Consider the following 25,679-nt stretch of genomic DNA (forward strand, 5'->3'; position numbering starts at 1 on the left):
GCAGTCCTTCTTTTCTCGTAGGGTCGCCTTGTGTGTGGTAGGATACACAATGGTCCTGATTCAAACCTGTCCTGCTCTCCTGCAAAGACAGCCACATGACTGTCAGATGCAACACACACTGTACAGCCACTGGCCACCCCAATGCATCATGCTGGACCCCCTGCTTGCGCTGCTGGCCCAGGGGGTGGGCTGCCCAACTGAACACTCTGACGCTGCCTAAAGGCAGTGTGACTACCATACAAAAACGAATGCAATAAAAAGAAACCACTCACACATGAAATTCTGCACGTAGTCACCCTCTCATAAGAACCAGTCTTACATGTGTGCTTTTTCTTAGACTTATGCCCTTACACCTGCCATGCCTCCTCACTACTTGGTGAGGAGGACAATAACAGTGAGTAACAGTAATCAATGGTTTGTGTTGTTTGCCTTTGTTATTAGGTAATGGGACATTCTGTGACCTTGATGAGTGCCTGAGTAACCCCTGCTCTCCTCATGCAAACTGCACGAACACCATCGGCAGCTTCACATGCGCCTGCAGTCGCGGGTTCACGGGTAATTCCATGTTTACTTCATATGTGTACACCTTGCAAGCTTTATGAGGCAATGTCAGATTATTTTAGATTTTAAGCAACACTGACATTTGGTGACCCGGGTCTGAGTGCCCAGCACACTTTAGGTTCCATTATTCATCTCTGATTTACATTACATTTAATGCCCGACTCTTCCAGCTTCTAAGTGCGCCACCTGGGGATCGAACCCATTATGCACAGGTGTGCCTACCTGACCCTCTAAGCAGATTTCCACTGAGCTATCCTCCCTGCACAGGCTCGATCCTGGGCAGAGAAGACAAATAAACATGGACTACATATCTCCCTGGACAGGGATGAATCTGCTCTGAGGTCGAGTTATACAGCAGGGCCTCAAGACCTGGCTATGACGACTGTTTAAAAAAAGTACCAGACCGGTGTCATGATTAAATAAGGTCCAGTCCGGAGATACCGACACAGCCGCAATGGTGCAGTAGAGAGCTACCTGAGGGTCACTCTTTTTAATGATATGGTATAAATACAAAAACAGGAGGTTCTGATGTATGTGTCTGCCACCTCATCCTTGGTGCATAGAATACATATAGTGACAGGTGAACATGCAATGTCCTGAAGCTTTCTTGATTTTCCATAGGTGATGTGCACAACTGCACAGATGGGAAGGAGTGCAATACTACTTCAGCATGACACCCCATTGCCGCCTGGACTAACTTCATTAGAAGTTTCTCCTGCACCTGTAGCACTGGATTCCAATGTAATTCCACATTGCTCATGATCTGCTTGTCTACCTCTGGCCTGTGCTTGTTGGTGACTGCTCACATTGAACAGGCACACACAGTCACCTGGTTCTGTATGAGGCAGCCCACTGAGCTTCAGGAGCAGAGAGTCTCAGAGACGAAGGGGCAGTAGACAGAGGCTGCCTGGACAGGTTACTAATGCTGAACCTGTGCCTCTGCCAAAGGATAAAAGTACACCTAGTACGATCAGTCAAATTCCGCACTCTATGACACGGCCCATTCCCACAGGATCCTCATGGCACGAAGAGGCCAATTCCTTCAAGAAGAGAATTGTCCATTCAGAAATATAGAACATTGCATAAAACAGCTTCAAAGGGCACAAAGCACACTTGTTGTGTCTGTTCGCTTTACATGATCTATTTCGACCCCAACATCAGGTGGACCTCAATCTGCAGAGAACACAATAGTCTAAAGCACCCAACTTTGGGAATACTCCCTCATATGTTAAGGTCCGTTGTAAAGAGTTTCTGATCTAAAATGCTATAATTTTCTAAAAAAAATAACTAAGAATACAAGAAAGAAAAATACATTCTATTGAATTAAAGCCTTCAACCTCAATCAATGTTGCCTTCGCACAGCCAAGGCTACAGCCTTTGACAATCACTATCCTGCCTACTCCTTCGCCCATCCTCTCCTGGCCCAGTGCCACCCAACAGCTTAGGACGATACCACCCTATGCTTAAATGGGGTCATGTCCTCAATGAAAGGTGGGTGGATGCTGTCCACCCACGTGTAACCTCAACTTGAGCCCATGTCGTCCGTCCCCAATCCCAAGGTGGTCCCTGTTAGCCATGGTGGGTTCCCGGTCCCTCCCGTGAGCGAAGAGCTTAAATGAGACCCAGTCAGACTACCTGGATGGCCAGGAGTGGTGCTCCTAGCCTTGGCTGCTTGTCTTCTATGTGGGTCCACCGCCCGCTTGCCCGGAGGTGGTCCCGGGGAGCCTGGGAAGGGTCCCTATGCCTACTGGGAGGTAAAAGCTATAACACGGCCCGGCCAGAGTGCCAGGACAGCCAGGGGTGCTGCCCCCATCCTCAGGTGCCTGTCTTCCATGTGTGTCGACAGCCCCCAATTTCAGTGCTGTTCCCGGGGCGCCCCAGCGGGGACCCCATTTCTCCTTCGAGAGAAAAGCTCTAACGCGGCCCCTCCACAGCTCCAGGAAGGCAGGGGTGTTGTCCCCAGCTTTGGGCACCTGTCTCCCATGTGGCTCAACCGTCCCCCTGCCCAGCGCAGCATTATGGTACTTTGCCAGGAGGCCAAAGGCCCTTCCTGTCCATGCACATTGGAATGCATTGTACTATCAGATAGCCGACATGCTCTGGAAGTCCAGATGGGCATCAACTTGACATTTTTCTCCAGTTGGGTCTATAAGCAGGATGGACAATTTTGGCCAGACCTCCCACTCTGTCACCCAGGGTACACAGATTACAAGAAACTTTAGTCACCTACCCCCAGATTACTGTAGACAGTGCAGGGTCCTCTCTGCGCTCCACTTGGTTCTCGTTGCCCTGGTGGTAAAAGCTTGAACAAGCCCCCAACCAAAGCTCCAGGACAGCTGGTGGGGTGCTTCGCCCAGCCCTGAGCGCCTGCCTACCATGTGGGTCAACCATCTGCCTGCTGAGCCGTGGTAACGGGGTTGACCCAGCAGCGCATCTGTCCTTCCCTGGAGGGAAAAGCTCTAACGTGCCCCAGCCAGAGCTCAATGATGGCCGGCGGTGCTACCCCAGGCCTTTTGTGCCTGTCTCCCATGTCGGTCGACCGTCCCCAAGCCCAGCAGCAGTCCTGGGGAGCCCTGACGGGTTCCCTGTCGCTCTCCAGAAGGAAAAGCTCTAACGTGCCCTGGCCAGAGCTCCAGAGAGGCCTGTGGTGCTGTTCCCATCTTTGTACGCCTGTCTCCCACATGGGTCAACCATCCCCAAGCCCAGTGGGGGTCCTGTGGAGCCCCAGCAGGGTCTTCATCCCTCCCCAGAGAGAAAAGCTGTAACACGACCCGGCAAGTTATTGACTTGCACACAGAGGGCAGGGCAGCCTGCTCTGCTCGCCTGCCTCCATGCATTCCAAGGGATCGATTTGGCACACTTGGTCCACCTAGGGTTGACTGCTTGGCCCAGACTGCTGTTTCAAGAATGTACCTTCCACCTGACTTGTGACTGTGTCAAGGTTATGCCCCCTCATGGAGCATCTCCTTATGTGGCTGGCACTCCCTCCCAAGGAGAGAGAAGGCTGAGCAGCTCAGCAGCTCACTAGTGGTCAGATCAAGTGGACGGGCAGGGTGGTGCTAGCCAAACTGCGTGCTGCATAAGCCATGCTGTTGCCCCTTCTCCACCAAGCACATTTCTTTAGCAGTTCAGAACAATGGTTCTGTGGGGCCCAACCCCCTCTGTTACCAAACTGGTGGTGCGTGGAACCCCTTCCTGCTTTAAGTGGTTCGTGGGTTCAGCCTCTCAACTTCACCCCCAGGATCAGGCTGGGCCGACAATGCCTCTGTGGTTGACATGTCCATCCACCCTCTGTACTCCCCGAGTGTTGGCAGGGGGCAACACTCTGGTGCTTGCGTCCCACAGACTGCCCCAAGGGTGTAAAGGTTGGACCAAGGCAGTGCGAGAGTCCCCCCATTGCCACCTTCCTGCAGGATCGGCTACCTGGTTGATCCTGCCAGTAGCATATGCTTGTCTCAAAGTTTAAGCCACGTACATGTAAGTACACTCAGCAGGTACAGTGAAACGGCGAATGGCTCATTAATTCAGCTGTGGTTCCATTGATCGCTCCATCTGTTACTTGGGTAACTGGTAATTCTAGAGCTAGAACATGCTGAAGAGCGACGACCGTCCCGGGATGCATGCATTTATCAGACCAAGACCAATACAGGCTTGCCCGGTCGCTTTGGCGACTCTGGGTAACCCTGGGCCTATCGCACATCCCCATGATGGTGGCAATACATTTCTATGTCTGCCCTATTAACCTTCAATTGTACTTTCTGTGCCTAGAAAGGTGACCATGGGTAACAGGGAATCAGGGAGCATGAGAAATGATTACCACATCCAAGGAAGGCAGCGGGTGCTCAATTTACTCACTACCAACTTCGTGGCCCTGTAATTGGATTGAGTACACTTTAAATCCTTTACCAAGGAACCATTGGAGGGCAAATCTTTCGATAATTCCAGGTCCAATAGTGTACATTAAAGTTGCTGCAGTTCAAAAACTCATAGTTGTATTTTGGGATCAAGCTGGCAGTGAGGTGAGCTACCACCTGTCCCAGCCCCTGGCTCTGGGTGCCCCCTTGATGCTCTTGACTGAGGGTCCTGGGGGTCTGAAGTGTTCACTTTGAAAAAATGTGAGTGACCAAAGAAGACTGTTTGCCTGAATATATCCTCTGCAAATAATGGTAGAGCACTCCAGTTCTATTTTGTTGCTTTTTTGGAATTAGGGCCATGATTAAGAGGGATGGCTCAGGGCATTGTTATTGTGCCACTAGAGGTGAAATTCTTGGACCGGCACAAGGCGAGCCAAAGTGAAAGCATTTGCCAAGAATGTATTCATTAATCAAGAGTGAAAGTCAGTGGTTCGGAGACAATCGGATACCGTTGGAGTTCCAACCATAAACAATTACGCCTAGCAATCAGGCTGTGTTATTCCCATGTCCCGTTGAGCAACCTTCGGGAAACCAATGTCTTTGGGTTCTGGGGGAAGTATGGTTGTGAAGCTGAAACTTAAAGGAATTGACAGAAGGGCACAACGAGGAGTATATCCTGCAGCTTAATTTGACTCAACACGGGACACCTGACCCAGCCCATTTACAGAATGGATTGACATATTGATAGCTCTTTCTCGATTCTGTGGGTGGTGGTGCATGGCCATTCCAAGTCCGTGGAGCGATTTATCTGGTTAATTCCGATAACGAACGAGACTCCTCCATGCTAACTAGTTACGTGACCCCTAGCTGTAGGCATTCAACCTCTTAGAGGGACTAGTGGCATTCAGCCACATGAGATTGAGCAATAACAGGTCTGTGATGCCCTTAGATGCCCAGGTCTACACCCACACTACGCTGAATAGAGCGGCGAGAGTGTGCCCTTTGCTGACATGGACGAGTAACCTGCTGAACCCTGTTTGTGATAGGGACTGGGTATTGCAACTATTTCCCATGAACGAGGAATACCCAATAATTGCAGGTCATAAACTTGCATTGATTAAGTCCCTGCCCTTTGTACACACTGCCGAGAGCTACTACCGATTGTATGGTTTAGTGAGGTCCTTGGATGGGCTAGGTCCTGACATGCTGGGCAAGCTCTGAGCCATGACGCATCCGATCCTAACAGACGGGCCGGCATTGAGATTCTAGCTGCTCACCACAGTGGATGAATAATGGCCAGGCTTTCCAGCACAGTGGGTGACCTTCCCTCCTGTGACGGCACCTGGAGCTCAGTCCCATGCGACCAGAATGAGGTTTGGAGACTATAACGGTCCCGCCTGACCCCCACGCTGCTTGCCTCTAGCCCTCCTCTCTGAACACCTGAGCAGGTTTCGGGAGGTCATGGTCAGGTAAGGATGAGTGGATCAGTCGGGTGGGCAGGCGGCAGAGCTGCCTGCTACCATTGCAGTGTGAAGTCCCCATTGAGCTGCTGCAGAATGCGACAGGTTCTGGGCTTAGTGCCTGGAACCTGTTTGTTTTAAAACCACAATGGTCTTGGCCGACTCCCAAGTGGGGAAGCTAGACTGTGCGTAGGATAATCTCGCCCCACATGCAGGTGGCACAGGCATGGCTGCCTCCTCAAGTTCCTCGCTTGCACCGGCAGGTTCGGGCCGACATATGGAAAAAAAGGTTGCCTGTGACTATTGGCGGTGGATCACTCGGCTTGCGCGTAAAAGAAGAACACAACTAGCTTCTCGAATTAGTGTGAATTTTAGGACACATTGATCATTGAAAAACGCACCTTGTGGCCCTGGGTTCCTCCTGGGGCTATGCTTGTCTGAGGGTCTCCCCTGGGACTGTCCCTGTGGTATGGCTGGGGCCATTGCAGGGACCCTGTTCCCTTTCTCCCCTAAGGTCAGACCCAATCAGCACCGCCGCAGGATCCCTGGACCTGGCCTGGAGACTTGTTGCCAGCGTGTCCTGGCCTCCTCATTTTCCTACCTCCTGGGGCCAGGAGTGCCAGGCGCCTGGTGTGCCCCGGCGGTGGTGGTGCTGCCAAAAAACCTGACGCACCTTTGCCCTAACCGGGGGAAGCTGGCCGTACTGCATGTGGCTGTCTGTGGTGTATAATGACTGCCTGTGCGGAGTGGCCGTGGAGCGCAGGCCTCACGACCATGTCCGGTGGGCAACCTCTCCCCAGGAGGGTTTTGGTGCAGATCGGGGCAGTGCGCACTTGGCTGCACTGGAGGCACGGGGCTGGAGCAAACAGCCCTGTACCCGAGGCTAGCTGCCCAAGCTTTGGCTCCCCGAATACGACCTCAGATTAGACGTGGCAAAGGAAAAGAGACTGACCAGGATTTCCTCAGTAATGGCGAGTCAAGATGGCTGAGCCCAGTGCTGAATCCCCGTCAGGCAGCGGGTGTGGGAAATGTGACGTACATAATAACATACAGAAGACTGACTTCCCGCTGTTGGTCAGGGGGCCTAAGACCTTCTGATTTTGGCTCACCCCGTGGACGGTGTTAGGCAGGTAGCGGCCCCACCCGTGGCAGGTTCGGGTCTTCTCAGAGTCTAGTTGCTTGGGAATGAGCCCACAGCTTGTGGTAAACGCCATCTAATGCTAAATATGGGTGTGAGACCGATAGTCAACAAATACCATAAGGGAAAGTTGAAATGGGCTTTGAAGAGAGAGTTCAAGAGGGAGTGAAAATGTCTAGAGGTAAACGGGTGGGGTCCATGCAGTCCACCCAGAGGATTGAACACTCCGGGCAGGTTGGTCACCCAGAATGTATATCATATCTGTTTAGATGTTTAGATGCTGGCATCCTCGTAATGCTACCCCTTGAGTGAATTGAGGTCTTTCCTACTGTGAACTAGAAGTGCCATTTTGTATGCGTTACTCCACTACAGTTCACATGTTAGTCTTGCAAATCAAGCACAGTATATGCAATGGTGCCGTGGAAGTGCTAATCCAGTTGCTTGCAACTAAAGTGGACATATTTAGAGCTCTTATCGTGATGGACATGCTAGCCTGGAACGGTGCATTCTCTGACCTCGTATGAGTCATGATGTATTGCAAATTCTTCCATATTTTTTCACCAATATCTTTCCTGTAGGCTTGTTCTGTTCTTGTGCTGCTGATGTTTGATGAGGGCTAGTTTTTCTTGAATGCCATATGTTCCTATGTGTATGTACAGTACATTCTTGAGGTCATCTGCACGTTGGCTCTAATGGTACAGATACATGACATGTGAACTCTGAGTCAAAGCCTCATAATGTTTCTGACCCGTCACCCTGCCTGGTGAATATTCAAGGTCCTGAAGGTTTCTTGGTTTTCAGGAGACTATGGGCACTCCTGCACAGATGTGAATGATTGCATAGGTATGACAGCGTGCCATCCCAATGCCAACTGCACCAGCAGCATTGGAAGTATCCATTGTGCCTGTAACACTGGCTTCCCAAATAATTCCCCATAGGTCCTGATCCACTTGTTCACCACTGGCCCTTATGTATGTGACCATTCAATGTGAACATGTAACCCTTTTCTTGAATCCGCTATTCCTTTTTTCCTCTCTTGACTCCCCTGCTATCTCACTGGACCTCCCCCACCCCCTATCCCATCCCGTATCCACTATTTCTATCAACTAATCCTTGTCAATCACTACCTCCCCCTTCACCAAAGAGAAAGGGAACCCTGGCTCCATTCGTCCTCTATGTTGAACAAGACAAAGTCTCCACCACGTTCAACCTCAATCACTGTCGCCTTCTGTGACTTCCACACTGCCGTGGCGACCGCCTTTGACAATCACTCTCCTGGCCACTCCTTCACCCCTCCTGCCCTGTGCCAGAGTCATCCAACAGCTCACGACAATACCGCTCTCTCCTTACACCGCCGGCACAAAGATTGCTCCCCCACTCTCATTACAGCCCAAAAAGACGCTGCTGTGCCTTTCTACTGCTCTTGATTCCGCCCTTTTGCCATGCATGGTAATCCCTGAAGGCATGTGTGCTTGGTCCTTAATGGTGTGAACACATGGTACGATTGCTCTGAATGATACTGGATCTGCCACCTCAGCCTTGATGCACAGGAGACGTACAGCGCAGGGGGAACATTCAATGCCATGACGACTTTCTTGCTTTTCAATAGGTGATGGGCACAACTGCACAGATGTGGATGAGTGCATAAGTACGACAGCGTGCCACCCCAACGCCACCTGCAATAACACTATTGGAAGTTTCACATGCACCTGTAACACTGGATTCCAAGGTAATTAAACAGTGGTCCTCATTGGCGTTTTTACTGCTCCACTGCACACATGTCATAGCGCGTTGTGAACATGCAAACACATGTACACAGTCCTGTATCAGATAGCCCTCACAGCTTCTCCAGGGAACACACATCCACACCATGAAGGTTTTAGATGCCTTTTCAGGCTACAGTCTATTGATAGGAGTCTTTCAATGGGTTTACGATACAAGAGCAGCAGCTTTGTCAGCCTGCCTGGCAACTTCTCAATATCTGTACTCCTTTATGTTCCTGTCCCGCCGTTTATTTGTGTGCTCTGGATATAGTGGCTTAAATGAAACCACAACTAAACGCACAATCCATAACGCTGTGGTAGTACCGGTGGCCATTTTCGTGTGGCAGGTGCCATCAAAAAAGTGATATTTCAGACAACAATTGACTGGGCGAGAAGTTGAAGTAAAGCAGCTGTCACTTGTCCATTGTGCTGAGTTGCAATACATCATTTTTGCAAAAGCCAGGTGCACACATGACTCCGACATAATTATTGGGGTGCCAGCAGCGGAACACTAGTATTGTGTCCATTTGTGTGAATTGTTGTTTTTCTAATTGCACACTAGCAGTGCCACCCTATGCAATTTGCCCTTTGCAATTCTGGATTTACTTTTGAAAATGAGGCCAATTGTGTCAGTGGCTCAGTGACAATACTCTGATGTGTTGCTCTACACAAAGCTTAATTATTGAATAACCAGCCTGAAGTGTTTACAGCTATGTCTGTGATTGAGATGTTACTCTGGAACGTTCTGTTCTATGACTTCTTGTGAGTAATAATTCCCAGGCTACCTCTTTCCCCCTATGTTGAGGTGCTACTGATCATTGGTGAATCGTGTTTGCCATATGTGTTCCCCTCCACTTCCAGCCCATTGCATTTCGCCCCTCCTCCCCAGAAAAGGCCACCGCCAACCAACTTTCTGAATCCTATATCACTGCCACCCATACCCCAGTACCCCCTCTTTCTCTCTCCCACTAATCTTAAAAACGGGCTCGTGATCGCCCAATCTGTCTCTAAGAAATAAATCTCTCTTTTACCGCTCACCACTTCCACAGACCATCACTTGCTATCATGGGTGTTACTGAAACTTTGATCAACCTCACGACTAAGCTGTGCCTACTGCCATCCACACCGCCTCCACCTCCTTTCAGCACTCTTCGCGCCCATCCAAAAGTAGTGGCAGGGTTGGCATTCTGATAGCCTCTTGCCCTGTCCTCCACCTGTCTTTATGCCACTGTCTTTTGACTTTATGGCTCACAACTCCTACCACTTACTGTTGTCTCTGTTCTCCCGCGCTACAGGTGCCGAGTAGCCATCAGCTCTTTTTCTCTGATCACCTTGACTCCATGCCAGCTGAGGCCCCTGGAATGCCCCTGGGTGACTTTAACCTCTCCAAAATCTCCTCTATGCATCACATTGAACTCGTCTCCCTCCTCTCTGACTACTCCCTAACTTAATTTCACAACTGGGCCACTCACTCCCAAGGGAACTCTCACGACCTTGCTCTGCCTTCCTGCATTTCATTATCTAATCTCACTTTCAACCCCTCCCCTTCTAGCTACCCTTACTTCCTTTTCAGTATCACTTTTCCTCCCCTGCTCTCTTCCCCTCCAGTATCCTCCATCTCAAATTGTAAATTCAAATCGACATCTCTGGCCTCTTCCCTGAATCAAGTCAAGTTCTCCCTTCTTTTTCTTCCTCCTCCAGACACGTCCTCTCCAGGAAACGTTCTACTTGATTCTCAGCTTCCCATTCATCACAGTTGTCCGTCTCATACATTGACTCACTCAACCACATCATCCTCAAACCTAGATCACCCTCCTCAAGACCAAGATGCAATACCACCTGGTCAAGTGCACAAGGACCATGGTGCCCTCTTCTCCTCGCCTACAAGGAATCCCTCATCTCCATTACTATAGTTATAGACCGCACCAAATCATCCTACTTGCCTAATCTTATTACTACACTCTGCTCCAACCCCCAAAAACTCTCTTCTCTGAGCTATCCTAGCTCCTCCAGGCCCATGCCTTTCACATCTGCACTTTCTGCTTTTGACTTTCCCCAGTACTTCCCTTTCAAGGTCCCTAAAATCCAAAATTGTCCCTCCACTCTCCTTTACCCCCCCAACCTATTTCCCCCTCATGATGTCTCCACCACTTGCGACCTACACACCTTCTCCCCAAACTCCAACTGAATTGGCACCAATCCTGACTACATCCAACCCTTCTTGCATCTCTGTTCACCGTTTACCCTGCTGATGGTCAATGAACCTGCACCTATCGCCTGCTCCTATACCTTTACCCTTTTGACATATCATTTTCTCTGGAACTGTTAAAGGTAGCTACTATCCACTATCCTGCCAATCCTAAACAAAAGCCATTGTCTATTCACAAAGCACAGCTAGATATTGGCCTGTATCTCTCTTCAACCACTTAGCTATTCTAAAATCCTTTAAATGCTTGTCAGTAGCGTGATCTTAACCTACCTTGGTACTGATGACAGCCGCAGACCTCCCCAGTCCCATTTCCACAGCTGTCATGCTACTGAAAAAGGACCCCTCATGACTCTAATTTCCCGACATCTGCTAATCAACATAAACTCTACTCTATCCTAATTGTTCTACACCTCTCGGCTGCCTTTCATATGGTGGACCACCCTTCTCACATTTAGACGCTTGTTGCTCTTGGGATCCAGGATAGGGGTCTTGACGGACTTACCTCTGATATCTTCCAGCCTAGCTTCTCCTCTCATGGCACATGGACAGCTCCTATTCAGCCTCCCTCCCCACCAGTGTCCCTCAAGACTCTGAGCTTGGCCCTCTGCCCTTCATCCCTACATTTCCACCCTTGGTCGCCTCATTTCCTCTTTGCAGATGAAACTCAAATCATCTTCCCCCTCCCCACCCTCACTCCTTATCTTTATACGAAATGCCCTGCTAAAATCTGAAACTGGACGGCACTTCAATTTCTGATGCTCAGCACCTCAAAGACCTAAGCCATCTCCCTCTTGGCCTCCCTCAAGGTGCACAGACTTGGGGCCCCTTTTGACTGCAGTCTAATTCTCCACCACTTTGTTGTGGCCTCTACTCCTGCTGCCAGAATAAGCCTGATTGACAGCAGGAAACTCCACCCTCTTTTCACCTACCACTCTGCCCAAACCCTCATACTAACTTAAGAAGTAGGTTACATGGAATGCTGTGCTAGCCTCTTCCTTGGTCGCGCCCTCTACTCCTCTTTGCTTGGCAAAATACCCAATTTTGCAACACACACTCTCCAAGCTCCCCCACTCTTCCTCTTCCAAACGCGCCCTTCATCTTGACAGACTCACTATGAGAAGATAGTCCCTTTTCTAATTCCTAAAGACTGTATTTAAATCTATTCATAGTTTTGCTCCCCCTTGTCTGGCCAACCCTATGTGTCTCTACTCATATTGGCTCATCTGCTGATCCAGCACCTGCTGTAATGTTTCCTGTTCACCCTGTGTATTTGCTTGCTTTCGTTCCTGCTGCATCCTTGTACCTCAGCACTCATTAAACACATACTACCATCCACTCTGTTAAGTTTACAAAGAAGCTCCACCTCAAAAGCCTAGAAAGAGCAGACTTAGCTACCAGGCTCATCACTCCCCTTCCACGACCACCCTAGCACTAACTCCACTGCATTCAGGACCCTGTAAACATGTAGTCCTCTCTTACTTCTGTCTGTCTTCTGTCTGGTCCTGTGCCTGGCCTATGGCCTGTGCATCTGCATTCCCTGTCACTCATTAGCATTCCTTCTCATGTAAGGCACCTGTTACATGAATGCTGTGTATGCTGTTGCTATAGTGTAATGTGCTTGTGTTCAAAAGACCTTCTTTTCTCAATAAAACCTAGAAAGACAAATACAAAATACATTAACCCCTGATTTTAGCTGCACCGGGTCACTAATAGCTTTGAGTCCTACCTCCACAATGTACCTGCTTCCCAATGCTTGATGCACAGGACACATACAGCGCCCGGTGAAGATGCAATGTCCTGAAGGCTTTTTTGCTTTTGAATAGGTAATGGGCATAACTGCACAGATGTGAATGAGTGCATAAGTACGACAGCCTGCCATCCCAACGCCACCTGCACTAACACCTTTGGAGGTTTCTTGTGCGCCTGTAACACTGGATTCCAAGGTAAGTTGACAGTGGTCCACCTTTGCTTGTCTCCTTCTGGCCTGTGCTTGCTGGTGATTGCTCACTTGGAACAGGCACACAGTCCCCTGGTTCTGCATGAGGCAGACCACTCAGCTTCAGGAGCAGAGACTCTCAGATCGGAAGGGGCAGTAGGCAGAGGCTGTCTGTGTACAAGCAAGATTCCTCCTGGCACAGTTGGGCAGTCTCACTGATGGTGAGCTCTCCCTTGCTTGAAGCACCCTCACACACTCAGCATCAATTATTTGCTCCTTCACATCCTACAGGCAATGCTGTGTATGCTGTTGTTATAGTGTAATGTGCTTGTGTTCAAAATACCTTCTTTTCTCAATAAAACCTAGAAAGACAAATACAAAATACATTAACCCCTGATGTTAGCTGCACCGGGTCACTAATAGCTTTGAGTCCTACCTCCACAATGTACCTGCTTCCCAATGCTTGATGCACAGGACACATACAGCGCCTGGTGAACATGCAATGTCCTGAAGGCTTCTTTGCTTTTGAATAGGTAATGGGCATAACTGCACAGATGTGAATGAGTGCATAAGTACGACAGCCTGCCACCCCAACGCCACCTGCACTAACACCTTTGGAGGTTTCTTGTGCACCTGTAACACTGGATTCCAAGGTAAGTTGACAGTGGTCCACCTTTGCTTGTCTCCTTCTGGCCTGTGCTTGCTGGTGACTGCTCACTTGGAACAGGCACACACAGTCCCCTGGTTCTGCATGAGGCAGCCCACTTCAGGAGCAGAGACTCTCAGATCGGAAGGGGCAGTAGGCAGAGGCTGTCTGTGTACAAGCAAGATTCCTCCTGGCACAGTTGGGCAGTCTCACTGATGGTGAGCTCTCCCTTGCTTGAAGCACCCTCACACACTCAGCATCAATTATTTGCTCCTTCACATCCTACAGGCAATGCTGTGTATGCTGTTGTTATAGTGTAATGTGCTTGTGTTCAAAATACCTTCTTTTCTCAATAAAACCTAGAAAGACAAATACAAAATACATTAACCCCTGATGTTAGCTGCACCGGGTCACTAATAGCTTTGAGTCCTTCCTCCACAATGTACCTGCTTCCCAATGCTTGATGCACAGGACACATACAGCGCCTGGTGAACATGCAATGTCCTGAAGGCTTCTTTGCTTTTGAATAGGTAATGGGCATAACTGCACAGATGTGAATGAGTGCATAAGTACGACAGCCTGCCATCCCAACGCCACCTGCACTAACACCTTTGGAGGTTTCTTGTGCGCCTGTAACACTGGATTCCAAGGTAAGTTGACAGTGGTCCACCTTTGCTTGTCTCCTTCTGTCCTGTGCTTGCTGGTGATTGCTCACTTGGAACAGGCACACACAGTCCCCTGGTTCTGCATGAGGCAGACCACTCAGCTTCAGGAGCAGAGACTCTTAGATCGGTAGGGGCAGTAGACAGAGGCTGTCTGTGTACAAGCAAGATTCCTCCTGGCACAGTTGGGCAGTCTCACTGATGGTGAGATCTCCCTTGCTTGAAGCACCCTCACACACTCAGCATCAATTATTTGCTCCTTCACATCCTACAGGCAATGCTGTGTATGCTGTTGTTATAGTGTAATGTGCTTGTGTTCAAAATACCTTCTTTTCTCAATAAAACCTAGAAAGACAAATACAAAATACATTAACCCCTGATGTTAGCTGCACCGGGTCACTAATAGCTTTGAGTCCTACCTCCACAATGTACCTGCTTCCCAATGCTTGATGCACAGGACACATACAGCGCCTGGTGAACATGCAATGTCCTGAAGGCTTCTTTGCTTTTGAATAGGTAATGGGCATAACTGCACAGATGTGAATGAGTGCATAAGTACGACAGCCTGCCATCCCAACGCCACCTGCACTAACACCTTTGGAGGTTTCTTGTGCGCCTGTAACACTGGATTCCAAGGTAAGTTGACAGTGGTCCACCTTTGCTTGTCTCCTTCTGGCTTGTGCTTGCTGGTGATTGCTCACTTGGAACAGGCACACAGTCCCCTGGTTCTGCATGAGGCAGCCCACTTCAGGAGCAGAGACTCTCAGATCGGTAGGGGCAGTAGACAGAGGCTGTCTGTGTACAAGCAAGATTCCTTCTGGCACAGTTGGGCAGTCTCACTGATGGTGAGCTCTCCCTTGCTTGAAGCACCCTCACACACTCAGCATCAATTATTTGCTCCTTCACATCCTACAGGCAATGCTGTGTATGCTGTTGTTATAGTGTAATGTGCTTGTGTTCAAAATACCTTCTTTTCTCAATAAAACCTAGAAAGACAAATACAAAATACATTAACCCCTGATGTTAGCTGCACCGGGTCACTAATAGCTTTGAGTCCTACCTCCACAATGTACCTGCTTCCCAATGCTTGATGCACAGGACACATACAGCGCCTGGTGAACATGCAATGTCCTGAAGGCTTCTTTGCTTTTGAATAGGTAATGGGCATAACTGCACAGATGTGAATGAGTGCATAAGTACGACAGCCTGCCACCCCAACGCCACCTGCACTAACACCTTTGGAGGTTTCTTGTGCGCCTGTAACACTGGATTCCAAGGTAAGTTGACAGTGGTCCACCTTTGCTTGTCTCCTTCTGGCCTCTGCTTGCTGGTGACTGCTCACTTGGAACAGGCACACACAGTCCCCTGGTTCTGCATGAGGCAGACCACTCAGCTTCAGGAGCAGAGACTCTCAGATCGGAAGGGGCAGTAGGCAGAGGCTGTCTGTGTACAAGCAAGATTCCTCCTGGCACAGTTGGGCAGTCTCACTGATGGTGAGCTCTCCCTTGCTTGAAGCACCCTCACACACTCAGCATCAATTATTTGCTCCTTCACATCCTACAGGCAATGCTGTGTATGCTGTTGTTATAGTGTAATGTGCTTGTGTTCAAAATACCTTCTTTTCTCAATAAAACCTAGAAAGACAAATACAAAATACATTAACCCCTGATGTTAGCTGCACCGGGTCACTAATAGCTTTGAGTCCTACCTCCACAATGTACCTGCTTCCCAATGCTTGATGCACAGGACACATACAGCGCCCGGTGAAGATGCAATGTCCTGAAGGCTTTTTTGCTTTTGAATAGGTAATGGGCATAACTGCACAGATGTGAATGAGTGCATAAGTACGACAGCCTGCCATCCCAACGCCACCTGCACTAACACCTTTGGAGGTTTCTTGTGCGCCTGTAACACTGGATTCCAAGGTAAGTTGACAGTGGTCCACCTTTGCTTGTCTCCTTCTGGCCTGTGCTTGCTGGTGACTGCTCACTTGGAACAGGCACACACAGTCCCCTGGTTCTGCATGAGGCAGCCCACTTCAGGAGCAGAGACTCTCAGATCGGAAGGGGCAGTAGGCAGAGGCTGTCTGTGTACAAGCAAGATTCCTCCTGGCACAGTTGGGCAGTCTCACTGATGGTGAGCTCTCCCTTGCTTGAAGCACCCTCACACACTCAGCATCAATTATTTGCTCCTTCACATCCTACAGGCAATATCAATAGGGAATATGTTCCTTGTAGGTATTTAGAAACTGCTGGTAGTAATTTGCATACGGCTCCAGTGGTGTTCACTCCACACGCTTATAGATGAGCGGCAAGATGACTGTATATGGAACGTAAAAGCCCTTCTTTCTGGCCGCTGAGTGTGGGAGACTGGAGCACACACACACATGAATGGAACAGAACTGGATGCAGGAGTGACTCCCGAGCACTCGGCACAATCCCTTCCTCCCCAGAGTGCCCTGTCCCCAGTCGTGCATGTGTGCCTCTATCACAGGGGAGTAACATGTACTGACATAACCTGTCAATCCAGACAATGAGCTGCCTAAAAGATGTGGCGTGGATTCTGAGTTCCCAGGGCATGGAGGGGATGTCTCCACCACAGTGAAGGTTGTTTTATTCCATTCATATAGTTTTCTCCCTGGGTCGCACCTCAACAAAGCTAGCTTTTTCCACCCAGGTTGCCCATGTCCAATGTTTGCACGTGGGGGGAATGTCCACGCTGCCCACCTTTGGCCCATCTACGGCTCAGAATCTCTTTTTCGGGCACCCATGCCCTATGAGTGGATCACATTTTTCTCCATGAAGTTGTTTCTACTGCTCTGAAAAGTGGTGTGTCAATGCTAGTCCAAGTATCAAGCAATCAAGCAATCAGTCAAAAGACATTTATTTCAGCCCAAGCCATAAAATGATGCTTAAAATATAAACACATATCCAATATTCCAATAATTAATCTCAAATGTGTTAACGTATCTAACAGATGTTCTATAATACAGATGTACAACTTTGAATTTCACCTAGTTAACCACAAAAATCCAATCTTCAAATCGGAAGTCTCCTCCAAAAACATGTCAATCTCATTCAGAGAAGAAATGCAACAATATGGCAGCCAGAGGTAGTCAAGCATCACCAGATGTGTACATATGGACATGCTGTGGAGAACTTGTGTTCTTCAAAGTGAATTTAGTTTCCTACTGTCCTTTCATTATTGATCTCTTGAACTCTGGTAGTTTATTCTGAAGTCGAACATGTACTAATTATACATTCACTGGTGCCCTATTAATGTATACCAATGATATCGCGATGAAACAGCCCTTTATCAGCTCTCGGCACCCTCACATTTGCGGCACAAGCCATAGATTGATTCCTCAAATGCTTTCTTGGCCCCCTTTGGGTAATGGGACATCCTGTGTTGATGCAAATGAGTGCACGACCAACCCTTGCCACCAGCATGTGGCCTGCAATAACACCATTGGAAGTTACCTGTGCACCTGTAACCCTGGATTTCAAGGTAATGCCAGGAAGCTCACGCTCAGTTAACAATCCCAGGGAACGTCCCTACTGCAGGATAAACTGGTGTCAGGACTGCCACTTAAGTAGCACCCCTTTTTCAATGTACCCCCTTTTCCTTGAATGTTAGAGGGGTGCTGTGATTGCTCAGAACCTGAGGGTTTTTGTGGCAGTGAATTGGCAATCGTTCACCTCTGATCATGTATATTGAAGAATGAACGCTCACTGACAACCAATTTTTGGTGACTTGTTTGACACCCATGGGAATAGAAAGGGGACTGGGACGGGTCAATAAAAGTAGAAAACCAAAACAATTGTAAAAGAGAAACAAAGAGGAGAAGTAGCATACAATTAGGAGACAAAAAAAGGGTGCCACAGGATTGTAGGGGACTAGTGCTGTTGTTGTGATGGATCACCAGGGACGTTTGAGTGGTGGTGGGTCTCTGAATTGATATTCGGCTTTGGTTTGACGGTCCAGAGAGAGAGAAGGAGTTGGCCGAGTGTTGCAATTAGGCCAGGGGTGTACGTACTGCCAGAAAGAGTAGTTGTTAAGTGATAACCTTATTGTCCAGGATTTGTCTGGCCAACTGGGCTTAGTCTGTTACACACAGTTTTAGAGTTAAAGTTAAATGGTTATCTCTTAGTGATCTGGTGAAAGGTTCTTTGAAGTGGCCCGACGAAATCTAAATGTGTACCTAGACAGTGATGTGTGGGTAGTCAAGGGTTGTGATAGAGATTGACAGGTTTTAAAGGAATTTGGAAATCAGGGTTTTCGGCCTGGTATTCGATGAACAGGATAAATGGTTTGTCAATTTTGAGAAATTAGAGTGAATATGCACCGATTTACTTATGGGAACTATGAAGAAGACCTTTTTTGGTGTGGTCTTATCCCTGGAAGACTATGACCATGCCTCCTTCTCATAGCCGAAGGCCCATCCTCAGCACCACAGTATCTTTTAGGAAGAGATATGGCTTAAAGTAAGATTGGTGGGTACTTTTTGGCGAGATTGACTTCTGTTGTGAATGGCATGTCTCTAAGGCTTGGGGGAGCAGGTCATGGAGGTAATTTTAGTTTTAGGGTTGGGATTGAGCACGTATTAGAAGGAACAGGGTTCTGTGTAGCAGATGCTACTCCTTTCGAAGTGTAGATGCTGTACTCCGCGATAGTACTAATGAAAGGAGAAATACAACACTCAAAACCGGTAAAGGGAGGGATTGAAAGATGCGCACAACACAAGCAAAGGCCTGAGAATTGGTGGACAGTCCAGGCCTATTCTGAGGCTCAATTCATTGTCCTATTCCCTGTTTTGCTGCCCCAAATATGTCTCGGTGCAATCAACGGGTCTGAATTGGATAGGGCTACATTGTGGCTCTTATTGCAAATGTCTGCAATGCACTTTTCCTTACCATTGGAGATGATTGGAAAATATGCTGCCTGCATGCATGAAATAGTTGTGGGGGGGGCAAGGGTTCGCCTTAGACATACCTACAAAAAGGGGAGCCAACGGTGTGTGCAGGAGCTTGTGTGCAACTGTGTGTTGGTTAACAAGCCCTTTTTCTAACACTCCCTTCACCCTGAATGAACAGGATACACACAGTGAATTAGGGAACGGCCTTCATCTGAATGCATTCTTGGTTCTCTTTAGGCAATGGCACATTCTGCAGTGATGTGGATGAGTGCAAGACCTCTCCATGCGATAAGAATGCCACCTGCAGTAACACCGTTGGAAGCTACACGTGCACCTGCAACCCTGGATTCCAAGGTAACACCAGTGCCCTCCTGCTCACCTGCCACTCCCAGTTGGTCTTTCCTCCTTTACAATTAATTGTTTTTCAGAAGGATGTTTCAATATTTCCTCCCCCATCATCTGCAAAGATGCGCCAGATCCATGAAAACCGGAAGCGAATATCTCATTCATTCTTCCTTAAATAATCAATGAATTGCTGTCCAGGAGATCATCAGAGTATAAACAGACTCTCCTTACTTTATGCAACTTAAACACACATTCATTTTATTGAATGAGTAGACTTCCACACCTTGCGTGCCTTGAAGTTCTCTTACGCAAAAGTCATCCGCTGTGAATAATTCAACCAAGTTTGAGAAAATCATTGTTTCTGATTGGTTCCCGGGCTTTGGTCCTCAAGTGATTTGAGATTCTATGCCAGCAGGGCACTTCCTTGTGTTCTACTCCATTTCTTACTCAGGAGACCATGACAGGAGACCATCACAATGGGGGTCACTACGAGTTTGGAGGTAGCCATGGTGCTATTAGCTCCAAGGCTGCCTCCAAACCCGTGTCCAGGTCCGGGTAGACAGAATGGGGACTTACCAGGTCATTTTAACCTTGGAGGACCCGGTAGGTCCCCATTCTGAAAACCATTCCCCATTCCCATTCGAGCCCCCATAGAGATAAATGGGAATGGGGAAGGAGCTAATAACGGGCCGGCAAATAGCGGGACCGTTATTAGCTCCACTGTCCATTAACGGGTCCTGCTAAGGACGGCTGGTCAGACCAGCCGGTCCTGGTGGGACCCGCTAAGGGACCTCGGAATGTGGCAGTAGGGGGTTAACGGCACCAGCATCCTTACCGGTGCCGTTAACTTCCTACCGCCATACTCAGAATGACCCCCAATATCCTGTCCTCATCTCCAGCAAAGGAACATGTGACTAACCGATACTATCCAATAAGGATGGCTCCCTAATTCTTCCCTAGTTATCCATGGAATCTTCTCACCTGCACTGCGGACCTTGGATTGTATGGATTTCCCTTATCTGATGGATTCTGCAGATAGAATCAGTGCTTCATAAGATCTCCATCTAAGCGTTAGGCTTGCAGTAGTATGCATGTATCTGTTGTGCTATCCCAGCTGGCCTCCAGTTGGTGCACGAGACCCAAGTGACAGTATCCCGCATACTTCCCTTTCTCTGCTTAGGTAACGGCATATTCTGTGATCTCGACGAGTGCACGCTCAGCCCCTGCTCTCCAAACGCCACCTGTGCTAACACGATTGGAAGCTTCACATGCACCTGCAATCCTGGCTTCACTGGTAATTCTAGGTTTTTTTTTCAAAACTTTCTACAAATGTTGCACATCTATTATAATTAGATTTTCTACATGTATGTCACTGGTACAATACTGCACATAGGTTGTCTTTAAGACACATTTCTGCAGGGGAGGGGAAGGGCGGGCAATTTTTCAGCAATGTATCTACTGGCAACCAGGGGAGGAAACAGTGAGCGGCAGATCACTGAGTCTCAGGTAGTTTGGGGTGTGAAGGGTGTGTGAACTTAGGTGTTAGGGTGGAGCCATTTCTTGAAGAGGAAAGAACTGTGCAGGTCTTCTTAGCACCAGTCTTGCTGCTTGAGTGACACAGAATGCGGCTACAAGAGTTTGCAGCAATCCATATTACCTAAAGATATTTGCACGGGGGCAATAATAATGTAGTCTGATGTGTGTTCTATGTTTTCTGTTCGCCATAAAAGAGACACATTTTTACCCCAAAGTCCCCCCTTTCATATTGGACATATTAAATTAATCTTAACCCCTTAACTGCCAGGCTATTAAGCAAGTCTATGCAAGAAGGACGTGCATACTCGTCCTTGGCACTTACGGTTGCTCCTAATTGCTAAACCAAAAAAGAAATAACAACACAATCAGTCTGCGCTCAATTTCCTGACCATTGTTCGCTTCATTCAGTCCAATGTATGCACCTGTGTAAATCTGAATTTGCTGGTGTGTCTTTGAATGATTGGCAGGTGGATGTATGTGTGTCTTCATGTGTCTGCATGTGTTTGCCTCGGAAACTACACCTGTTTATGTGTTCCTTCATGTGTGTGTATTTTCGTGTGTATCTATGTGCCTCAATGTTTCTGTGTTGTGTGCCTGTCCCTCTATATGATTATGCATGTGTGTTTGTGTGCCTGTATACGTAAACATGTGTGCGTGCTTGTGTGGTTTTGCCGGTGAGCCTTTTGTGTATGTATTTGAACATGTTTGTGTGCATGTGCCTGAAACTGTGTTTGCCTGCATGTCTGTTTCATATGGACCTGTGTGTCTTTCCATTCATGACTTTTCCTGTATATGTGTGTGCCTTTGTTTAGGTGCACGTGCCGTTATGCAAATATGTGTGTGTGCCCGTGTCTATGTGCATATATACGTGTGTGCATGTGCCTGTATGTGTCTATGATTTTGTGTCTGTTGTCCTGCAAATCCAGGTGTAGTACCTGTGTAAGTAATTGTGTGTTTAGCGCCCAGATGCCTTTTGGACTTGGTCACATTACATTACATCACTGTGCCTGTGTGTGGGAAATGACCTTCCCACTAGCCCAGTGAGGACTATAGAGTTCACAAAGATCAGTGCACTCTGGGGCAAATGCCTCCTTGGCAGCCTTTACTTCAGGGCATAAGCCGGGTGTACACGTGTGCAGACGGTGTCAGTCCACTTTTTTTAGAGGTTGGATGTCGTACCCTCCATTTATTTTAGAGGCTAGAGGCTGTGTGTAAAATGGCAGGTATTGGTTGTCTTTTATGCATTTCTGCAGACCTTAGTCGCGCGGGGTTCGCAGGCAGGCCCCTTCACCACTGCACCATATAACCTGATGAGAAATAGCAGACAACTCAAGTTGAAATGCCACATTTCAAGACTGTATGTTCCAGGGAAAATATAGGTACTGATTCTTGGAGGCTAAAAAATGCACACCTTTTATTGTTTTCAAAACACTATTAGAAGAAAATATCCTCTCTTGGTTTTTTGTAAGTCTTGATTTTATGCAAGCCAAATGCCATCCCTCCTGTGCAATTTGTATGGTTATGTAAAGCCAATTGATTTAAATTTGCATATTTCACCTTTCTATGCAAATTTATGGTGATGTCACATCCCATTCCTTATGTTAATGAGTCCCCCCACTTTTCTTTAGGACTTGACCCCTGCTTTACTTAGACTTGTACATCCTGGTTCTGAGAGTTTGACCAGATCCAATGACAAGTTAATTGAGGGAATCACTCATGCCACCCAACAGTACCGTTGGATCCTTTGATTACTTGGGCATTGTGATTGGCTGGCCCCTCTTGTATTAACCTACTTATGCATTTCACGACTTGTACAGCACTAGCATGCCAATTGGGCAGGATGCATGTGTCTCTTCTGTCCATCCAATAGAAGATGGTCGATCCCTTTTTCTTAAGCTGTTGGGTTCTCCCATGCGGGCATTACTGAGCTCCAATGTCTGCACTGACAGGGCGGGCCCCAGCAGGATTTGCATATATTGAAGCCCTGAGCATTATTATTGGCTTGTCCCCCACCCCACCCTTCTTGCTTCACTTGTGTAATACAAAACGCGTTGTACATGGCACCAGTGTTCACACGGATGCTCCCATGTAGCGGTTTACATGTATTTGCTCTGTGTTGAAGAGTCAGAGGTCCATGCCACTGCAAATATGCCCAGTGGAAATGACATCTGCTAAGATGCAACATCGACATGTCTGTTTACCTCTGGGTCCCCAGCTTCCCCAAATAGAGTTAGGGATGTGACTTTCTGTGAAACTCTCCGATGACACATCAGATGTTCCAGGTGAAGTATAACGCGATGCATTACTCCTGTCAACACAAACTAGCAGGTGCTCGACACTCATCACAAATAAAGTCTTTGGTTTCAGGGTGATCAGAGCCCAACCAGTCACATGGCAATGCATGCACTGGGCACAGTTTGCTTTAGTATGGTTACATCATCTTGCAAGTATTGAAACCATTTTTCTCTTTGCAATGGACATGTTCACAAGAACCCATGCGTGACTCTTACTTATGTTTGTTATTACACATATTTGCCTAAGTTATCCTCTAGAAGTTGCACTATATATAGGGATATAGATGCTGTTTAGGGTCATAGAACACTTTGGTTGTGTTGCTGATCTCTTTATGTCTGGTGGTTGAGTAGTGTGTGAGGTGATGGTAGATTGTTCTAATGTTTGGGAAGTTGAGTCTTGCTACTGTGGCAGTGGCATTGGTGAACAGGTAGAGACTCAGGTCGCTGTCCCTGAGAACCTCAAGATTGAGAGAGTTGGATGAAGTGGTGAGGAGGTCCGGAGGATGAGATGGGAGAGTGGGGTTGGCATTGGAGGCAGGGAGAAGGATGACTTCCATCAAGATGATGTTCTTCATGTGAACGTTCCCCGTGTGGACCATTGTGATACCGCCTGCTTGTTGGGGACAGATCTTCTTCAGCAGTGCAATACCTTGCCTCTGAATTCTATCTCAGGTATATGTTCGTAAACTCCTACATTTCCACTAGTGCACAATGGATGTAGGTCCATGCTATGGTGATACTGAGGTGCGGGCCACCTCCACTTCAAGCTTTCGATGAATGGCAGGATTGAAGGAAATTGACCATTCTCAATGCTTTCTTGTTCCACCACAGGCAATGGAACATTTTGCAGTGATGTGGATGAGTGCAGAGTGACCAGCCCATGCCACCACAATGCCACCTGCACTAACACCGTTGGAAGTTACACATGCGCCTGTAAACTGGGATTCCAAGGTAATGCCGGTGCGATCCTGCTCAGCTGGCATTCTCAGTGTAGGTCACACCTGCAGTGTGTGCATATTTTAGGATTAACGTTGACTCACAAGCTATTCTGAAGGACCCAAACCTTGTCTATATCTTGAGAGTCTAGGGTGGGGGGTCTCAATGAGGGTTTTTTTGTGCTTTGACTCATCCATCTCCTTTATAAGGAAGCTGCAGGATGACCCACTTTCTAGAGTATGCGTTAAGTATCATCACTTTCTCAGAGCTGCTCCGTCTCCCGGCAAATTTAAAGGAAGGGCTGAGCAGAGGCCTAGCCAGGATTGTCTAACTAGTGGAGCCTGAAGCTAATGTACTTGGTCCCACCACAGTGACATTAACATCTGTAAATGCCCACACAGCGATGCTGAGTGGGCATTTGCAGATTCTGGGTGGGCCTTGCCCGCTCAGTCCCTACCCTGTCTATGCCTCTGGGGCTGAGAGGACCTGTGTGTCCAGGGTTTGCAGTAGACTCTATAGATTTGATCCTGATTGCAGGTGGCTCGCTCACCCCTTGTGTTAACATATCACTCACATTGTAGGTACATGCAGCTTTCAAACTAGCTGAACAAATGTGCATTTACACATTCTCCATTTCATTACGATGACACTGATGTAAAACACAAGGACCTTGATAAACGCTGAACTCAGAATCTGTGAAGGCAGGGATGGGTGGAAAGTAAAGGCCAGGGAGCGGATGGCACAGTTTATTTGGGATGGTGTGCACGAACTGGGAGGACCTAACATCAATATTTTACTCTGCACGTTCAGAAGGAGAGCTTCGTGGCCTATCTTCTGCGAGTCACCCAGAGCGATTGTCTGGAATATTCGTCAGTTGATGAGCACTCAGTGTCTTCAGGTGTCCTCTGGGTTCTATGTTATGCTTATGGATGGTGAACTCCCAAAGACCTTTCCACTGGTGAATGGTTGATGCAAATCCATGCTATGTTGAACGCGTGATATGTTGGCTGACCCACACTGAGTGCACTGGTTGCTCAGAGAGATGGAAGGATTTTGACCATTCTCCATGCTTGCTTTGTCCTCTGCAGGTAATGGATCCTCTTGCAGTGATGTGGATGAGTGCCGCGTGAGCAGCCCCTGCCACCACAATGCCACCTGCACTAACAGCATTGGAAGTTACACGTGCGCCTGTAACCCTGGATTCCAAGGTAAGGCCAGGAGGCTCCTGCTCAGTTAACAATCCCAGGGAACGTCCCCACTGCAGGGAAACTGGAGTCAGGACTGCCTCTTAAGCAGCACCTCTTTTTCAGGGTACCCCATTTTTCCTTGAACGTTAGAGGGGTGTTATGATTGTTCAGTACCTGAGGGTTTTTGTGGTAGTGAATTGGCAATTGTTCACATCGGATCATATATATTGAAGAATA

General features: G+C 48.1%; 1 protein-coding gene across 1 annotated transcript in view; it reads left to right on the forward strand.

Annotated features, from left to right (window-relative positions):
• Positions 1-25,679, forward strand: part of LOC138492809 (uncharacterized) — a 469,421-nt gene that overhangs the window by 319,386 nt on the left and 124,356 nt on the right. The window contains exons 70-81 of the mRNA XM_069620163.1: positions 442-555; positions 8,623-8,742; positions 12,809-12,928; positions 13,455-13,574; positions 14,098-14,217; positions 14,746-14,865; positions 15,387-15,506; positions 16,035-16,154; positions 19,382-19,498; positions 20,670-20,783; positions 24,151-24,270; positions 25,344-25,463. Coding sequence (XP_069476264.1) covers positions 442-555; positions 8,623-8,742; positions 12,809-12,928; positions 13,455-13,574; positions 14,098-14,217; positions 14,746-14,865; positions 15,387-15,506; positions 16,035-16,154; positions 19,382-19,498; positions 20,670-20,783; positions 24,151-24,270; positions 25,344-25,463 — 1,425 coding nt within the window. The remainder of the gene's footprint in view (positions 1-441; positions 556-8,622; positions 8,743-12,808; positions 12,929-13,454; positions 13,575-14,097; positions 14,218-14,745; positions 14,866-15,386; positions 15,507-16,034; positions 16,155-19,381; positions 19,499-20,669; positions 20,784-24,150; positions 24,271-25,343; positions 25,464-25,679) is intronic.

This window comes from Ambystoma mexicanum, chromosome 10 (genome assembly GCF_040938575.1).
Source record: "Ambystoma mexicanum isolate Mex_15411 chromosome 10, UKY_AmexF1_1, whole genome shotgun sequence".
NCBI lineage: Eukaryota > Metazoa > Chordata > Amphibia > Caudata > Ambystomatidae > Ambystoma > Ambystoma mexicanum.